This window comes from Lagopus muta, chromosome 7, assembly GCF_023343835.1.
Source record: "Lagopus muta isolate bLagMut1 chromosome 7, bLagMut1 primary, whole genome shotgun sequence".
NCBI lineage: Eukaryota > Metazoa > Chordata > Aves > Galliformes > Phasianidae > Lagopus > Lagopus muta.
In genome coordinates, this window is record NC_064439.1 from 48,539,485 (window position 1) to 48,557,217 (window position 17,733).

General features: G+C 39.3%; 1 protein-coding gene across 2 annotated transcripts in view; it reads right to left on the bottom strand.

Moving 5' to 3' along the window:
- Window positions 1-17,733, bottom strand: part of AMPH (amphiphysin) — a 102,767-nt gene that overhangs the window by 41,821 nt on the left and 43,213 nt on the right. For both annotated transcript variants that reach the window (XM_048951352.1, XM_048951351.1), the window contains exons 2-4: window positions 17,653-17,733; window positions 6,119-6,173; window positions 27-121 (exon numbers count right to left, since the gene is read on the bottom strand). In XM_048951352.1, coding sequence (XP_048807309.1) covers window positions 27-121; window positions 6,119-6,173; window positions 17,653-17,733 — 231 coding nt within the window. The remainder of the gene's footprint in view (window positions 1-26; window positions 122-6,118; window positions 6,174-17,652) is intronic.

Sequence of the window (17,733 nt, forward strand, 5' to 3'; positions counted from 1 at the left end):
TTCTTTCATCTTTCTACATATCTTACCTCACCAATCATTTTCACATCTTCTCGTCCATACCAGTCTGGCTCATACACTTCATGGAGAGACTCGGTAAGCTTTTTTGAGGCATCTTGCATCCCTGTAATTAAACAGAAAAAGGAATATGTAGGTGCAAACTACAGGAAATAGTTGATAAATAGCTTCATTTTAATCTACGTGTACTCACTATACTATTGCCTCTGGCATGTTTAGAATGAAATTTTCAAGAGCTGAAACAAAGCCGTTATGATCAATCAGCTCACCCAGGCTAGTGAGAAATCTCCTTCATACCAGAATTATCCCATATTTATGCAAGAAAAAAATCCTATTAGATTAGGAATTTCATTTGCTGTTCTGCAATAAATCTATTGGAACATGAAAACAACACGGAGGGTTGTTCTGTCCCTGAAGACATTTAATACCTACTTAAAAGACCATCACAGAAAAGCCAAACAAATAGCAGCATGTCTGATTATTCTCAGCTCTTCCATCCTACAGGATAGCTTCCTAGCTTATCCACAATGAGTCCATGCCTGCCTGTGTGCAAGATGAAGCATTTCCAGGGTTGGGTGATTAAATGGTAGAGATTCATGGGAACTGTTGTATCTGATCTCATACAAGACACTAAGTTCAGGATCAGTAACTTCAAAATGGCATTTTTTTTCAACTTCTTTGCAAAATCTGAACAGTGACTACTAAATATTTTTCACAGAACGTCAGGGTTTGGAAGGGACCTCAAAAGATCATTTAGTCCAATCCCCCTGCTGGAGCAGGAACACCAAGATTAGGTCATCCAGGAACGTGTCCAGCTGGGTTCTGAATGTCTCCATTCAAAGACCCCACAACCTCTCTGGGCAGCCTGTAAATTTTTATCTTAGCATTACCTTTAACCAAAAACTAATTACTCAAGGTCTGTTTGGTGCAGCACATCTGTGCTTTCTTGAAAATATCTCTAGTGTGATTCATAGAATTGCTCGCTCAGGTTGGGAAAGAACTTAAAGATCATCAAGTCCAACTGCAACAGCAGTTTTTTAATCCGATTTTCAGATTAAACTGCTAAGTGGCAAGATTTAGCATCAATAGCTCTGCTTTCTTCATGAATAAATATTTAGGAGCAGAAGATAATTCACTTGGAACTTGTATGTCTGGAGGAGCAGTTTTGACACTGTCAGTTGCTATTCCAACAAGCACTCCAAAACACACATTCAAGATATGAGAGGAAAGTAAATGCAAGACTGCACACTTCCTAATGTACAAATGGTAGGAAAAAAGAGTATGGAAAAAGTTGCAAGTAAACAGCTGTCCCTCAAGAGAGGGGAGGGGAGAGAATACTTACGAAGAAAGGGAACCATGAGTTCAGATGGTACAGATTTTCACCCCTTGATCAAATGGTGCTCTGCCAAATTGCAATATCTAATTTTTTTCAGGGGTTTTGGTGGGGGTGCTTCTGCATGACAGAACTTAGCTTGAGGAATGTACAGCATAAGGGTTTAAGACACATTTCTCCCTTCTCTTCTTTGTGGTAAACATTAAGAATAATTTGTCACGTGCTCAGAAAGAATTACTGAATAGAGGTGTTTTTTTTGGTTTGCATGTTTGTTTGTTTTTTTTCTCTTTTGTATGGCAGATTACACTAAAATACAGATGACATATTTTTTTGCAGGGAGCACTCAAAATTTTTTCTTTAATGTCACTAGGAATTAACCAATTCAGGAGGTGAGGCAAAACCAGCACAGTATCACCATACTTAGGAGGGCTGTGCTCTGCCCACTCAGGGCAAACACACAAACTAGGAAGGTCTGCACATCCCTGCTCACACCTGATCCTTTCTGATGCCTGAACTTCTGCCCTTCAGGACACTGCACTCTAAATCTGTAGCTTACATTCTGGTGGCAGCCTGCTAGCACAGCTTTCCCCTAATCTCTCCTGCAATCTGCATTCAGCTCAGTCATGGGCTTGCCTTGCGTAGAGCACCTGTACATACACAGACGTTATTAAATACTTCATTATTTGTTCAATACTACAGAACTGGAGCACGTATCTCTTAAGAGAGCAAGTAAAAGACACTTAACAGCCCTTTCTTGAGGGACATCAGCTAACACCAACTTCTATATTTCCTTCACTTCTGAGAATCTGCAGTCTTTCAGTCAAGCATATTCCCTGCAAAAAGCATCAGACAAACCCAGCTGCAGTGTGAAGAAGATGCACATAATAACATTTGGCTCCCTTGGTCAGAAAGCTTCAGTATGAAATTCCCAAAGGACAAAACCACCCAGGCTACTATTTTCCTACTAAATCTATACTGTGCTTACTGCTATATCTCAAAGGAATGCAGGGATAAGTACTAACTCAGTGCCTTCTCATTCTGTTTTGGTGCCTACAGGTATAAACTTACAATGTTCAAAGATTTCTTCATTTTGGCTGACTTTCACATTGAATATTTCTTACACACAGATACCTTTTATGTATTAATCACCACTAAAGTTAAGAGGATTAGTGTCATCCATAGACTGCAGGCTGTCTCTCTCTGCTGTTTTCAGCTGCTGTCACTGAGAAAGATAAATTGTTTAGAGCAAGTCATGAAGGCACTATGAAATGTGAAAATATTTTTTACTGCTGGTGAACATGTGGAATTTTATACTTAATATCAACTGTTTCATTAAGTACCGCTTCTTGATAATTAAATCACTTAATAACCAGAAATAATTGAATCATTCAGGAAAAAATGATGCTAAATAATTCCGTTACTGAAGTTTGAGACAGTTGTGAGAAATATTCTCTCTTTCTTTGGGAAAGAGCCTCTGTTCCTGCACTCCTAAAGGCACGATATGCAGTAGGGATCCTCAGAGGATGTATGTATAGGTGTTCCCATCACAGTGCCCTAGGGGTGGAAGAGAACAGGTGACTCTTTCCTATCACAGTTCCAAGGTACTCAAGCTCCCATGGAGACTGAGATTGACCTGGAACCCATGCTAATTTCAGGATCTATATACTGTGTTATCTCCTCATGTCCTGGCAGGGAAATCTAGGCAGAATTAAGGAGAAAATTCCATTTTCCTAACTAAACAAAGCACCTTATTCTGGCTTTATATTTTAATATTTTATTGTTTGAGTGGAGAAGAGAACTTCATGTAAGGTTCTCCAAGGAAATGGTCTTGCCACATGAGTTGCATTCATTTTTGCCCATTTCTCATTATAATTTTTTCTAGAACAACTCAATCACTTCATAATTCATTGCTAAACGTCGCAGAAAGATGATGAATTGTTTTACTGCTTCTCAGGAAAAAAAATGATTTTAAGATTTATTTGTCTGAAGGATATCTGTGATTCTGTCAGCCACAGACTGACAACTAGGCAGTAAAATTGCTTACAGCCCTTCAGCATCTCCACTTCTCTTCCTATGAACCGGTTACTACTTTACACTACATCAAGCTACTTGAAAAATACTCTATTTTATGAAGCAGGATTCCTTTCCCCCTCTGTCAGCTTGTTCCCTTCAGGCAAATCCCAGGATATATCTACTCATCTGTGCTTGTACTAGCAAAGAGCTTATGGTAGAAACTGGGAGGCTGATTTAGGGTTTCTTTAACTACAGGCCTGTAAAACATTTTAAATCTCCTACAGCTCTAAAAAGCACAAAAAAGTATCATGGTAGAGAATCCAGATGCACGTTGCCAAGGAGATAGGAAGAGGCAAAGACTGAGGCATGAGATGACTACAGCTATGGGAGGTAGCACACGGCTTTGTCAGTACAAACACAACTGATGCGTAGCAGACATGAAACTAGCATGCAGGTTAAATAAAGTAGCACATATAAACCACTCAGATTCACAACAACTTCATTATATGCTTCCACTGGGTCCTTAAGTAACAAGTAGCAAAGGCAAGACTGAACTGAGGCTAAGAAGCACATCAGAATTAGGGATGGAGTCTGAATGCAGCAAAAATTCTCTTTAAGAATGTGTGCTAACAAACCTCAGAAAATGCTCACTATATTAGAACAAAGGGGTAAAGGGCTCTAAGAAGGCTCCTTAGCTTAAATTTTGGACAGATCTTATACTTTTAGCTTCCAATATTCACTCAAAAGTTGTGCTGCAAAATGGCAATTTTTACTAGAGCTGACAACATTCCAGCTTCATAAAATGCATTTAATTGGAGAAAGGTTAGCTATTTTGCCATTCCTTGAAACACTCTAAAACGAACCCTATAAAGTGAGCTTTTCTTCCATCTGTAAGAACACAAAGATATCACATGCATTTATATAATCAACCTTCTTCCCTGCAAAATGAACTCCTGCTCACAGTGTACTTTCAAAGCCCAGATGTCCTTTATACTGAAATACCACTCAGAACCTGAATATCTGTAGTGGAGGTTCCTAAGCTTTTCAGAGTAGACACTTCAAAATTTTTGATGGTGTCTATACTAGAAAGAATAGCAATTGTAGACATTTTCTGACGATCTCTGCCACCCAAAATCTGGAGGGGTTTTCACCACTGCTGAGCTCATCAGCTTTGAGGATGCCTCAGAGCTGTGTATCAAGCAGTGCTGCCCTGAGCTGTTGTCCCAGTTTCCAGCATACGTGCCAAAGATGATCACCAGTGGCTTGTTGGTTTTGGAGAAAAATATCTTTAGGCTGTTATGAGCTGCTTATGACTGGGTCTTTTTTAGGACAGAAAGATAACAAGGCGTTAGCAAACACTTTACGTTCCCAGGGAGAAAGACATTTTTAAATATGGACTTACAGGCTGCGAAAAGAGAAAGGTGGGGAACAGAAAAGCACAGATAAAAAGGCAAAATTTGCACAGTGAAAAAATTCACATGAAGTTCAAAGTAAAACTCAGTGGAAAGAATAGCTCACTTGATAGTAAGCCAGCAAAAGGGTCACTAATGCACAAAGTGTGAGGATAAGAAGAGAGTCAGAGGGAAAGAAAATGAAACATGGGGAGAAGGGTTGTTGTCACCAACACGGAAATCAAAGCAGCATGTAAACAGTCAGCCTACATGACAGAGAAGCCATCTGGCCAAACAGCCTCATCACACTGCTTCTGGCTATGCATACATCTGATAATGTGTGTGGGGAATGGAATGACAGAAAAACTAGAATATAAAGTCAGTGTCCAATGGGTCCCAAATAAATGAAGAATGTTGAAATTCCTTTCAACCTCCTTCCACCAAAAAAAACCCAAGCACTGTGCAAATCCCTACAAGGAGAATTACCTCTTGTCTGGTACAGGATTTCCCTTTTCCAGACCATACAGCAATTAACGTTTTTCCTGCAGGACAGGAGTCAGGCTAAAAATATGTATGCATACATATTTTCTTTATTTATCTCAAGAAGTTGTTATTGATGAATCTACAATTATTAATGAATCTACAAATGTCACAAACTCTTATTCCCTTTCATTTAGGACCTTGCCTCCATCTCCTCTGAAAATTAGTGGGATGACAGAGAATAATTGCTGTATATAGTACTGAATTGAGTATGCTGGATTTATGAGCATCCACTAGGATTTAAACAGCTCTTTACATATTCTCTGATATTTAATCACTGAGCTTCTGCTACTTGGATCTTTATTATTAAGGGATCATATCCTATTTCCAATTAAAAAAAAAATTATTTTGAAAAAAAATAAATAGATCCATCATTCAGAAGCTAACAAGAAATCACAACATCTTAGAGAACACGATTTCAGAAAGAGAAGACCTATCATCCAAATAGTAACACCAGGAAATGTAAGGAAACCTGGAAACCTGCGAGGGATCTCTTGCCTTGCATGGAGTATTTTGTATTATAGCATTTAAAAGATGAGTAATGCACAGATTTTGTTGGGGCTCTGGGCAGCAGATTTGCACACAGAGGACAGTTGAGGGTAAGCCATGCGTGCAAGGCTATGTATGCACATGAGTTGTCATCAGAAGAAGCAGAAACTCTATCAACAGACTAAACAGCCCATGCCAGATCCAAAACAGAAAAGTAGATTATTAATGACTAAAGCAGCTGTACTTGTCCTTGTCTTTGTACATTTTAAATAAGAATATTTATCTCACTTTTTGTCAAATTTGGTTTATGAAAATGACATAAAACATAAAAAATCACCTTTGATGGCTGCTAAATATCCTCTCAGCTCTCTCTGGAGCCTGGAACCCTCTGCCTGGAAAAGAAAACAAGCAGACAAGAAAGACAACTAGTAAGTAAAAAAGACATTACAGTTATGTTATTGCAAACAAGTTTCAGTTACATTTTACACGCATACAGACTTACCAAAAAAGAGCAATTCCATGAGCTTCCTGATGAATGGTGTTACATGATGTAAGCATGTAAGATCAACTAACAGACCACAAAATGTACTCTCTATGCTAAAATTTCTGCTTTGGTTTTATCAGTCACTTGGATGGAGAAGAAATCCAATCAAAGAACAACAGATACATTTTACAGCTACAGCCTAGTTCATGTCAACCTGGCCAATGTCCTCAGAAGGACAAAGAAGTATAACCATGAATACTGCACTCCCTTTTGAAGCCACTCAAAATGAGGCCACACTAGATGTATAGAAAGTCCATGCCCTTACATGCATTGCTTATTATTTTTTGAACAGTATTCCAAATGCTGTAAGACTTTGCAAGTGTGTATCTCCTAAAAAAGCCAGTAGTGCTAGTAATTACGTTTAGTTTGGCTACAGCAGTTTGCTGTGAAGTCTCAACTGTTCCTTTGGTAAATGCATCAAAAGGCTCTTTCTTGATCTTATAGCAACAGTCCTTTAAAAACTCAAGACTGAAGGGGAGAAAACAAACTGCTTTACTTTATCTCTGACTGTATCACAATTTGGACTTCACAACTCATAGGATTTACAGTAAAACCTGTACTAAACTATAGCACATAACTTCATTGCTACAAAGCTGCTCTCCAGGACATTCTCAATAGCCTGAAGATTTTGGAAACCGTCTGTGCTTATTACCTACCAATATCCTTAAAAGTGCTCATTTAAGTGCTCGGAATCTATAAGAACATCATCCCTCACATTTTCTCACATACAGCTACGCCATATGGAATCAGCTGCAAAATATGAGCGATGGTTTGGGAAATTTTCTCATGTTTTTCATGTGAGAGTTAGACCTCAAAAGGATGTGTGTGTGAATACATTAGGAGGCAGAGTCTCAACTGGTATGAACTGTTGTAACTCCACTGACGCCAAAGGATCTCTGATGTCAGTAAAGGAATTATAGCAATGGTCAGGGCATTCAGAGGCAGAGAATCATAACAAACTCAGATTGAAAGAGATCATCTTGGTCTCGGTCAAAAAATACTCACTTGCACAGACTGCACACACATTGCAACACACAGGTTATATGTGCCAAACTCACTTGCCTGTCCCTGTCTACAGGGAATTGAAGGCCTTTACATCTGAGAATCAAATGTCCCTAGCATGCATTATACCAGAAGAAGAGAGCACATGTTTTACAGCCTTGGAAATACTACATCAGAAAAGGCACTTAAGGATTTTGAGAAATGAAGGCAGCTTTCACACTAATTTTATCTCTAGCAAAACTTTTTAAGCCTAAATTCATTAATCAGTTAAATTCCAAACATGGGAAAAGATCCATCAGGATGATGTTAGAGAAGATGTAGAGTGATGGTAAAAGCACAGGAGTGCCTAGTCCACTCATCTGCCTTTGGTTTAGGACTACTTTCTTCAAGGAAAGGACTACTTTTTACTTCAAGGAAAGGCAAACCCTTCCCTTGCTTCAGGACTGGAGTTGCACATCAAGGAAGGGGTCTGACAGGTACCAGTTGCAGCAATCAGGGAATTAAGCCTCAGATTTAATGGTTTACAACACAACAAAGAGTAAGTTTTAAGAGCAGTGGTATCTTGCTATTGTGTCCCTTATGAAAATATGCACACATACATCTTCATATTGGTTAGTAAAAAGTACCATCCTCACAAGTAGCAGCACATTTTATTGTCCTATGTAACACTGTAACATCCTAACACACTGCGGAGGCAATCTTTTCTCTACTTTCCATGCTAAAAAGGGAGGCAGAGAGGTGGCAGAAGTCAACACTGACAGGGAAGAAAGGAGATGACTGAGTTTCTCATGGGAAGATCTGAAGATGGGTATCTGCAAGCACACAACAGAATGAAGAAGCAGCTCTCCTTTCATACATGTCATTCTCCTTCTGGGAAGATACTTGTGCTCTGGAGTCATGCAGGAATTATCTTCCCAATTTTTATGTTCTCTAGCATGAATGCTTTTATAGCCTCTTAACTTGTGAAGAGAATTGGAAGTAGGTTCAGCAACTAGATTCTTCATCATGGTTCAGCTGAACATGAACATTCTGAACTCTGTTGTCTGCCTTTAATTCTGTTATCTGCCTTTAATTCCATTAAAAGCCCTGTACTTACTCATACACACTTGTATCACTAGGAGTTATTCTATAGTAAGCATAGTTTACAACAAATGGTATGCAGTGGCCACAGATTACTCAAACACTGCCTATATTCTACTCCTGCTGTCCTAAATCACTGTGAGATCCTTTGGGCTTTGCTAGTGTTACGAGTCATCAGCAACCACTGCTTGGGAGAATGCTGAAGAAGTCAAGAAGCAGTAAAACATGATGCAAATATTGTGCAATAAGTGCTGCTGCAAATTCTGGCGATTCATTCAAAAGAATAATCTTGAACATGGGTCTCCATAAGCCTTATTAATTCTTATTAAGTCACAAAGCTGTTCAAATATATAGGCTACATAGAGCCACATGAAATTTCCTTCATCAGCAAATATTGTATGACACATGACATTGAAGCACCCCCAGACAAGGGCCAGCTTTCATTGAATTCGAAAGCAAACCTCTCAATTGCAGTGGTAACAAAATTACACCTTTCTATTAAAAACAACAACAACAACAAATAAACAAATACAAATTTCCATAAGAAATCTCAGGTCCTGAGAATTCTGCAAAACGTGCTTCTGCTCTGCACATTTTACAACAGTAAGCTTCCTATTAGCAAAGGTCATGTACTTTTATCACCTAACAGAATAACTACTGATCACAGAATGAAAATCCTGCATTGATGGCTTTGCATCCCTTGCAAACCATCACACACAGCTCATAAAAAACACTGATTTTAAGATTGTGCATATTCAATGCAATTTCTAAGTTTCCTACACATTTAATTTTCCTCCTTACTGATACAATCTTTCCCCTTTTTTTGGTCTATCAGATGAAGGCATGTGGTGGCTCTGAAACCACAGCCTGAAATTTCTTCATTAAAGCCATCACTTTCATTAGTAGAGATGAAGCACTGTGAAGGAGAATGAAAAATAGATGTAATTTTGCAGATGCTGTATTCCTCTGAAATGAGATTTCCAAAGGCAGCACTGCAGCTTCACTTATTATTTCATAATTTGTTTTATTTGTTTTACATGATGCAGCAAAATGAGTCAGAGTATCATAATATGCAAGAAAAGTCCAGGGAGGCATCTTGATAGTGTACATAATAGCAAATTTCTCATGGTCTGGTTGTTTGAGAACAGCAGACGTTTCTCACCAGATGCCAGGAACAGAAATCAAGAGTTCCTAGCTCACCTGGTCAAACTCAATATGCAGATTCCCCAAAGTCTGTCAAGCAATCCAGGCAGTCTTTACATATGAGTGGTGGGGTGTGCTGACCACCTGAAACATCTCTTACTAGAAAAATCAGCAGTGCTCTCTCCAAGCAACAATTTCTTATTTTGAACATTATAGCACAGAGTCAGTACTGCTTGTCAGATGCTCTTTTCTACTGTCTGCTCTTACTATGTGCTCAGTACTATGTAGCTGGTAGAGACATAGGTACCCAGTGAGATAAGGAGGCTCAGTTTTTCAGGAGCATCTGCTGTCTGCAGTCACAGCCCTTACAGACGTTTACAGAAGCATTAAGCATTTTCAGCAACACTGATTTCTCAGAATATATATTTTTGGTCTTATTTTATTAAAGAACAGTACTTAGGTATGTCCTAGTACTGGACTTAAGACATTTATAGCACAGTCACCATAAGTTGGAAGAGTTAAAAAACCTGTTAAAACTTTCAAATACTAACACCATACAAACCAAGGTTTGTGTCTTTACTAGCTTGTGCATCAGAAAAATTGTTTCCACTCAGAAATTAATGGCCATGTTGTCTGCACATAAGCTGGAATCGGATGACCTATTGGGAGGCTCATTCATTCACAGCTTTCCAGGCAGAACAGAAGAGTATGATTTTTCCATCATGTCACATACAGGATATAAACACAATACATCTTTAATAGAAAGGTCAAAACAGTGTGTGCTTTATACCAAAATAAATCCCTCCGCTTCAGCAGAAAGCTGATGCTGAGGCTGGAGCACTAACTTGTCCCATAGAAATGCAGAACAGGTAATTATTAATGCAGCTGAGAGTCTAATATTGGAATTCCAGCACTAACACACTGGGGAAACTGTTCATATGGAAGCATTATCTGTATCACCTGTCAGGGACCCTCTAGTGTAACGTGCAGTTATTAGCTGCACCATACAGCATGGCTGTCACTAACTCTGCAAACAGATAAGTAGTATTGACTTGATGGGTCTTATAAGGAAAAGTATAAATGCAAAGGTCTGTGTAATTAAGTGAAGCTTGGCAACAAGAGACTACTTAGATGCTTCCATAATTCAGTATGAAATGGAACTGTGTACCACTGTACCCTATTTAATTGTTTTTCTCCCCTCTGTAGTTCCTAGAACTGTCTTCCAAGTTCAAGCTTTTTTTTTTCTCAAGTAAATATATTTCTTCTTTTCTCTACCATCTGTGAAAGAACTGGCATTTGAACTACTTGTCTAGTGCACTGAAAATGGAGTATTTTTGTTATACCAGGACAGCATCAAATTTGTGGTCACCCACCAAGTAGGTTCAAGATAAGAATTTAATCATTCTAGTAATGAAGTGACAACATGAGTCAAAGGAAACATGAGTCAAATCAATCATGCTTCTCAAAGAGCTTGGACTAATCAAAAAAATATCAACTTCACAGATAAATGCCAACATCTCCTGCCTCACAATAGCAGTGGTACCCAACAGACCAAGTAAGAAAACTCATTGCCTGCTGCAATGCTCTAACTACCATTTTAATTTTGACTCCTGCTGCTAAAACCAATTCTCACTGCTTCGGATGAAGACAGAGCAATGATGAAGAGATGAAGACAGAAGAATGATGCAGAGATGAAGACAGAGAATTCCTGGTGCCCTCCCTAAACAAAAACCCAAACCTTTTGCTTTCTATTTCCAGTGCCTCACAACTAAACATCTCCCGTCCTAAGCTAGTATTCTGTCTTCATATCTACTACATCACCTTACAATCATACTCATGTTCCTTAATTACAGCTCAAACTAATGTTTTCAGTGGATATTTTGGGCATGCAAGGTCAGCAAGTGTAGTCTACAAGAATATGGATGGAAGTATTGCATTCATACAGACTTTCTGTTTAAAGATTTTCTGTGCATACGCATATTTTCTGAAAACAGCACTTTCAGAATAGATTGCAGCTCACAGATGCATATTAATAACTGTATTTACAAATGACATATATAAGCTATGTATTAACAGATCTAGTAGAAAACTGTTCAGAACCATTTACAGTCCACTGGATTGTGCTCTGTTGGTGCACTGAATTACAGAGCTCAGCTATGTCAACTTTCTCCAGGGCCAGTTATTTCAAAGAGTTCCCAAAAAAACATACACCAGCCTGCTTCAAAAATGTAAAGAACTTGATCATTCAACCTCACATCCTGGGAGAAAACAATTCTCACATTTACCACAGCTGCAGAGGCACAACTGGTTAAATCCAAGGGGCAATCGGAAGCAGCCCAGTGTGACTGCAGTTTAGACTTTAGATTTGGAGCAGTCAATAGGCAGAATTGAAAAAGCATAACATCAAATCAGCCACTCTGTCCTTTCAAGTGAAGAATTACTTGGACAGGATCTGAGCCGCTCCTGCAGAGATAATTTTGTAGCATAGAACGGAGTGCTTCACCTTCCTGAGAATCCTGTCTGACTGGAAATTAGTGAGGTTGAGATATAACTGCATGCTATCTCTCTTTTTGTGCTGCGAAAAATACCCTTTCGTTTGTAAGATAATTACTAAACATGCATTTTAGAAAGAAATAGTAATCAGCGTAGAACGTCCTCCCACAGGCCCAGAATAATCTGCACATCGTTTTGATGGTATCTGGCTTTGTGATCATCTAGTATCTGGACCTTAGGATGGCCCCTGAAAAGATGTCAGTCAGATGAAGTCCCTCAGAACACAGTTTGCAAATACTTCTAGGCTTACAGAAACAAAAGCTCCCTTCTGCTAGTGCAGATGGAGTTTTCATGTGTCCTGTTTATTTTGGGGGGTCAGGGACATCATTTGGAATCAACTTTAGCAATGGAGCCTCCCAGGGAGAGAGGTGTACTGATCCACCTTAAGTTGTAGTTTAGCAGATTTTAAAAATCCCCTACAGTTTAGTGTGGGACTCCACAGACAACTAAGGAAACCTGCATATGAGCCAAGGGAAAATGGACTCTTCCAGTGAGAGTGAATTTAAAACTTGCACTTTTCATTTATTGCCCAGATTATTTTTCCTAAAGCCTATGCACAAGATCAGTAAAATGAGGGGTTCAAAGGGTAGACATGAGGTGCATAAGACAATTAATAGATATACGGGATGCATATAGCTTCCAAAAGAAAGAAGGGTTTGCAGAACATGTTGAATTTCTTGTGAAATGTTTTCATCGTGCCCTTCATTCAACCCCAGATCAAAACATCTGCGACTGCCTACACATGACTTGAGTGCCTCTCCTCCTCTTAGAGCTAATGCAGATCTCTTTCGTGCAGTCTATGGAGTCAGAAGGAGAACTAAATCCTAAAGTCAAGACCACTCACTCAGCACAGCTGCCTAGTGTCTTTTGGGACACCTTGCAACACATCGACAAACACAACTGATCCTAAAGGAGACTCCTAGCTTTGTGGGATGGTGTTGGGGAGCCAAGAAGGGGCGTCACAGATGGCAGTGGGTGCTAACATTTAGAGAACTGACTCACACTCCTCATGGCAACCATGAAGAGGGCTACACCAGGAGCCACAAGTGAAATGAGGGTTCACTAACGTACCTCCAACCAAGAAGGGGATGTGTCAGATCCAGATGCTGCCTAGGAGATCCAGCTGGCAGCAGCAGGAGACACAGCTGGGATGTATGTCCAGAGTCCTTATGGGAAGCAGGACTGGGGACTGCATTTCTACAATATGGCTCAGGGATATGAGCTAAAATAGGACTTCTGGGCCCAAGTGAAGGGCTGTGTGTCCTGAGTGGGACTGATTAGGGCCATTAGGGCTGTGGGTGCCCCCAGAAACACAGTATGCGTTGCTATTTTGGCCCTTCTGATGACATTGCCTGGTTCAACACAAATGAAGTCAAATACGGATACCTATGTTCAAGTACTGCAATCTGGGAATGGGTAAGCCTCCAGTGACAGAGTTCAGCTACAAAAACATGTCCCTGGAGATGCCAAGGTGTGCTTGAGAGGACCACAGAGGCACATCTAATGCCTGTGTGTAGGCCACGAATGTCATCTTTGCTGTCTTAGGTCACAAAATCACAGAATCACAGAATGGCCAGGGTTGGAAGGGACCTCAAGGATCATGAATCTCCAACCCCCCTGCCACATGCTGGGCCACCAATCTCCCCATTTAACACTAGAACGGGCTGCCCAGAGCCCCATCCAATCTGGCCTGGAACACCTCTAGGTAGCCTGATCCAGCCTCTTTAGGCAGCCTGATCCAGCACATCACCTCTGTAAAGGTGACATCCAACCTAAATCTTCCCTCATTAATGAATTATAAAAAGTTAGTGATATGTCTGACATGAAAAGAATACTTCAGCATCTGCTGACTGCCCCGCCAAACAGCAACCATAAACCACCAACAGCAGCACTCAACATTTTGCTTTATTCTGACAATATTTCATGGGCAGATGCTTTTTTTATAGCAGCAACTGGTGTATCTCTGCGTGTACATATACAATATATAATGCTAATAGTTTAAACACTGAAACATTTTAAACTGTAGTCTATAAAATAAAAGAAATCTCATAACTATGTAGGGAAAAATGGTGAGAGTAAATATTCACAGATGTGAAAGAGAATATTGATGCTTTACAAGTGCTGAGTCATTAAAATATAGCAGAGAATAAGAAAATTCCTACTGAACTTTCTGACAAAAAAAAAAGTGTAAGATGCAGTTGCTTGAATGATGATATCTATAGTTATATAGAGAGAGAAATTTTGGACTTGATGATATTTTCACAGAGTAGAGAACTGTCTTTTTTTTTTTTTTTTCCCCTGAACTTCAAGGTCAGTTGAGGGGCTGAGAACATCCACAATTAGCCATGAAGAAAGAAACACGTAAGTCCCAAGTAAATTCTTGCAATATACTGAAAATCTGTGCCACACAAGTTTATATAAGGTCCACAAGTTTTGTTTTAAAGTGACAATTTCCTGTTCACAACTTAAGTGGAAGGTGAAGTGGAAGCAGTTTTACTCACTGCTGAAAATCCAATCTTTTTGGTGTTTTTGTTTTTTTTAGCTGCAGCAGCTTACTGCTTCTGACAGGAAAATCTGGAGGCTCTCTAGAGCCACTGTTCTCTCCAGACATGGGATGACTCAGTTTCTCCATGGTGACTCATCTGGTAATTCAGCTCTGAGTCTCATGCCAAATGGGGGTCTCTCATCCAGCTGTACTCAAATAGAGGTGGGAATGGACCTCAGGGCAGCTTAAATTATGCTATTCTAAATAAAGTTATATTGATCTTCTGGATGTACCCTTATACTGAGCATCCTGCTGAGCATGGTAAATACTTATCATCCAACCTGCTCTTCAAGCAAGGAATTGCTTATTAAGATCTCAGTTTTTGCATTATCTGTTTCCTGGATAATAAGTGCTTTGCTCCTTTTTCTGTCCTTTCCCTGAGCTAAACTGGGAGTCCTTATTTATTATCCTTGGAGAGTATCAAAACAGGATAATTCTATCCATAAAACCAGTTGACCTCCCAAGTGACATCAGGTCAGTGAGGTGGAGAATTAAGACAAATAGTCCATTTCAACACCTTTCAATTTACCCAGAGCCCACATATCACTAGCTGTGACAGCCTTCCTCAAAACCAAATGTAGGAAAGTGAGATAGCCAGGAAATGGAGCCAAATCACTGTCAAATGAGATTGCAAGAAACGAAGTTTAGCCTGAACTTTCTCTCAAGCTGCCCCTGTCACAGGAAGGACTACTATAACAAACAACCATCGTAGAGAAAAATAATCCTGAAGGGAACTGGAAAAGATGGTGCAGTCTCCAGTAGGGGGTGGCTTTCCTTGGAAGCCCACATTTCTGTCCACTATTCTGTGGATCTCAACACAATGATCCATCACCTCATCTGCCTTTTAACTCTTTAATACCTCGAGTATGACTTTTCTTTTTCTAAGGGCTCTAGAATTGCAGAGGTAACCTTGAAAGCAGGATTGAATGCAAAACAAGAAGAGATGGCTGCTTGAGTCCACAGAGGATAGCAGTTCTGTAAAGTGCTGATCACTAAGAGTGATAATTCAGGTGCACAATGTAATCCTTTGAATCTTTGCATTCCCAGTCAGTTGAATATCAAAGCATAGGTAAAACTATGAAAACTTAAGCAATTGATTTGGGGTACCTGGTAGAAACAGTGTTCTTACAGCATTTTTTTCCCCTTTGTATTTGAGGAATTGAGTAAAATAGGATTATTTGGAAGCAAGACAAGCAGAACACAGCAGCATGCATGATTAAGTTAATAAATGTACACACGATCTTTCATTTGTTATGCCACTGAATCTAACCTTTACTGCATGTGTCACTCAAATGAGTTGTAGTATTTCCTTCAGGACTCATTCCTTGCCCATTTCCTACCGTGGCCCCAAGTCATATCTGCATTCAGATTTAACATCAATTCAGTTCCTGTGGAGTCCTTGACTGCTTATTCCTGTCTCTCAGTACTTCAAAGAAGGAGGAAATAAAAATGAAGAAATGCTAAGTTCCTCCTTAGCCCTTGGCAAGAGTTTCAGCTGAAAAACAACATTACAGAAAATTCTTGGTAGAGAATAGAAGAAACACACACTTGAAACATAATTTTGCTGATAATGACTTTTTTTTCTCTTTCATCTCTTCTTTTTTAATTGACTCAGAAGCTGCATCTAAAAATACAACCCACAGAATTCTACTTTTTCATGGGGATACTCCAGCTGCTGCTCTCCGATCCAGTAAGAGCCTTACAGATGCACCTTATTTCTAATAACACAGTTACTAGCTGTGCAAACATCTGTGTTATTGAAAACAATGATAAGCCACAAGATAAGAAAAATCAGAAAGAAAGAAAGAAATCCTCTATTGATATCTCAGCAGATTTGGAAAAGAGGAAGGTGAAGAAAAGGGAAAATATGACATCTCTATGGGGCTTCAAAGCTTCTGAATGCTTTTTCAGCCTTATTAAATCCCAGTACCTACTTGACCTTAGCAAAACTGAGGAAAGAACCACTCTCCTCAGAGAAACAGCTTCTTTTACTTCCATTATCATCATTTCAGAGGAAGAATGAGCTACATAGTCCAGTTAGTCCTCGAGCCTCCCTGTCCTTCTAGAGATTGGAAAATAACTGTAAGTCACTGTAAGATGCAGAAGGGTTAATCAGAGTCTGAGCAGAGAGGTTTCAGGATTTGTGTTTATACAAAAAGGACAGAAAAGCATATGGTAGATTGGACTGAGTCAGTGTAGGAACTGCAAACACTAATATGAACCAACTTTTAAGTCATGTAATTTTTGTGGGAGTAGTTCTCTCACTCTTCAATGGCTTTTACATATGAGCTCATGAAGGCTACTGATACCTCTGTATACACTTGCATAACAAGATTATTTTCTTGCTGACATTAACACCCTGGAGCTAAAAACCCCATCCAAAAAAGTGAGGAGCAACTGAAGTTAGACTTCAGGACTGCACTGGGAGTATATTATAAACTATTCAGGGAAACTCAATTAGTATGTATGTATTTACAACATTAAGAGCAGTCCTGCTGCCCTGTAGTGCATCATCAACACTGCCACCACAGCTCTCACCATCCCTCCACTAGTGGGGAGTATGACAACACACAGCAGTCTACAACTGTTCAGCTATTCACTTAATATAATACCAGTTTTACTACATACCACTGATGAAAACAATCCACAACATGAAACCAAGGAAACAAATCATTTTCTTTGTCAGAAGGCAACTACAAAGCAGTATCAAATTGAGGTTGGGCTCTGTTCTAAATCACACTGTTGAAAACATGCTGACACTCCAATGAATCCCGATGGCATGATGGGATTATGAATTATTAGAATATGCCTATTTAATATGAATGTATTACATGTCTGCATGCACAAATGCAACTAATTTTTTTTTTTTTAAATTTCAGAACAAAATCTTACACTCGTATGATTGAAAGCATTTTCTTTCACCTGTTACCCTTCCCCATCTTCTTCAAAATTAACAAGTTAAAATACACTGCATCCTTCTTAAGAAACCAAGGAAGTAACTGACCTCTTGCCGTTTGAAATTTTGAACGTATTCCTCAAACTGTTCATCCTTTGTTTCATCTGCTTTTCCTAGTTTTTGAAGTAC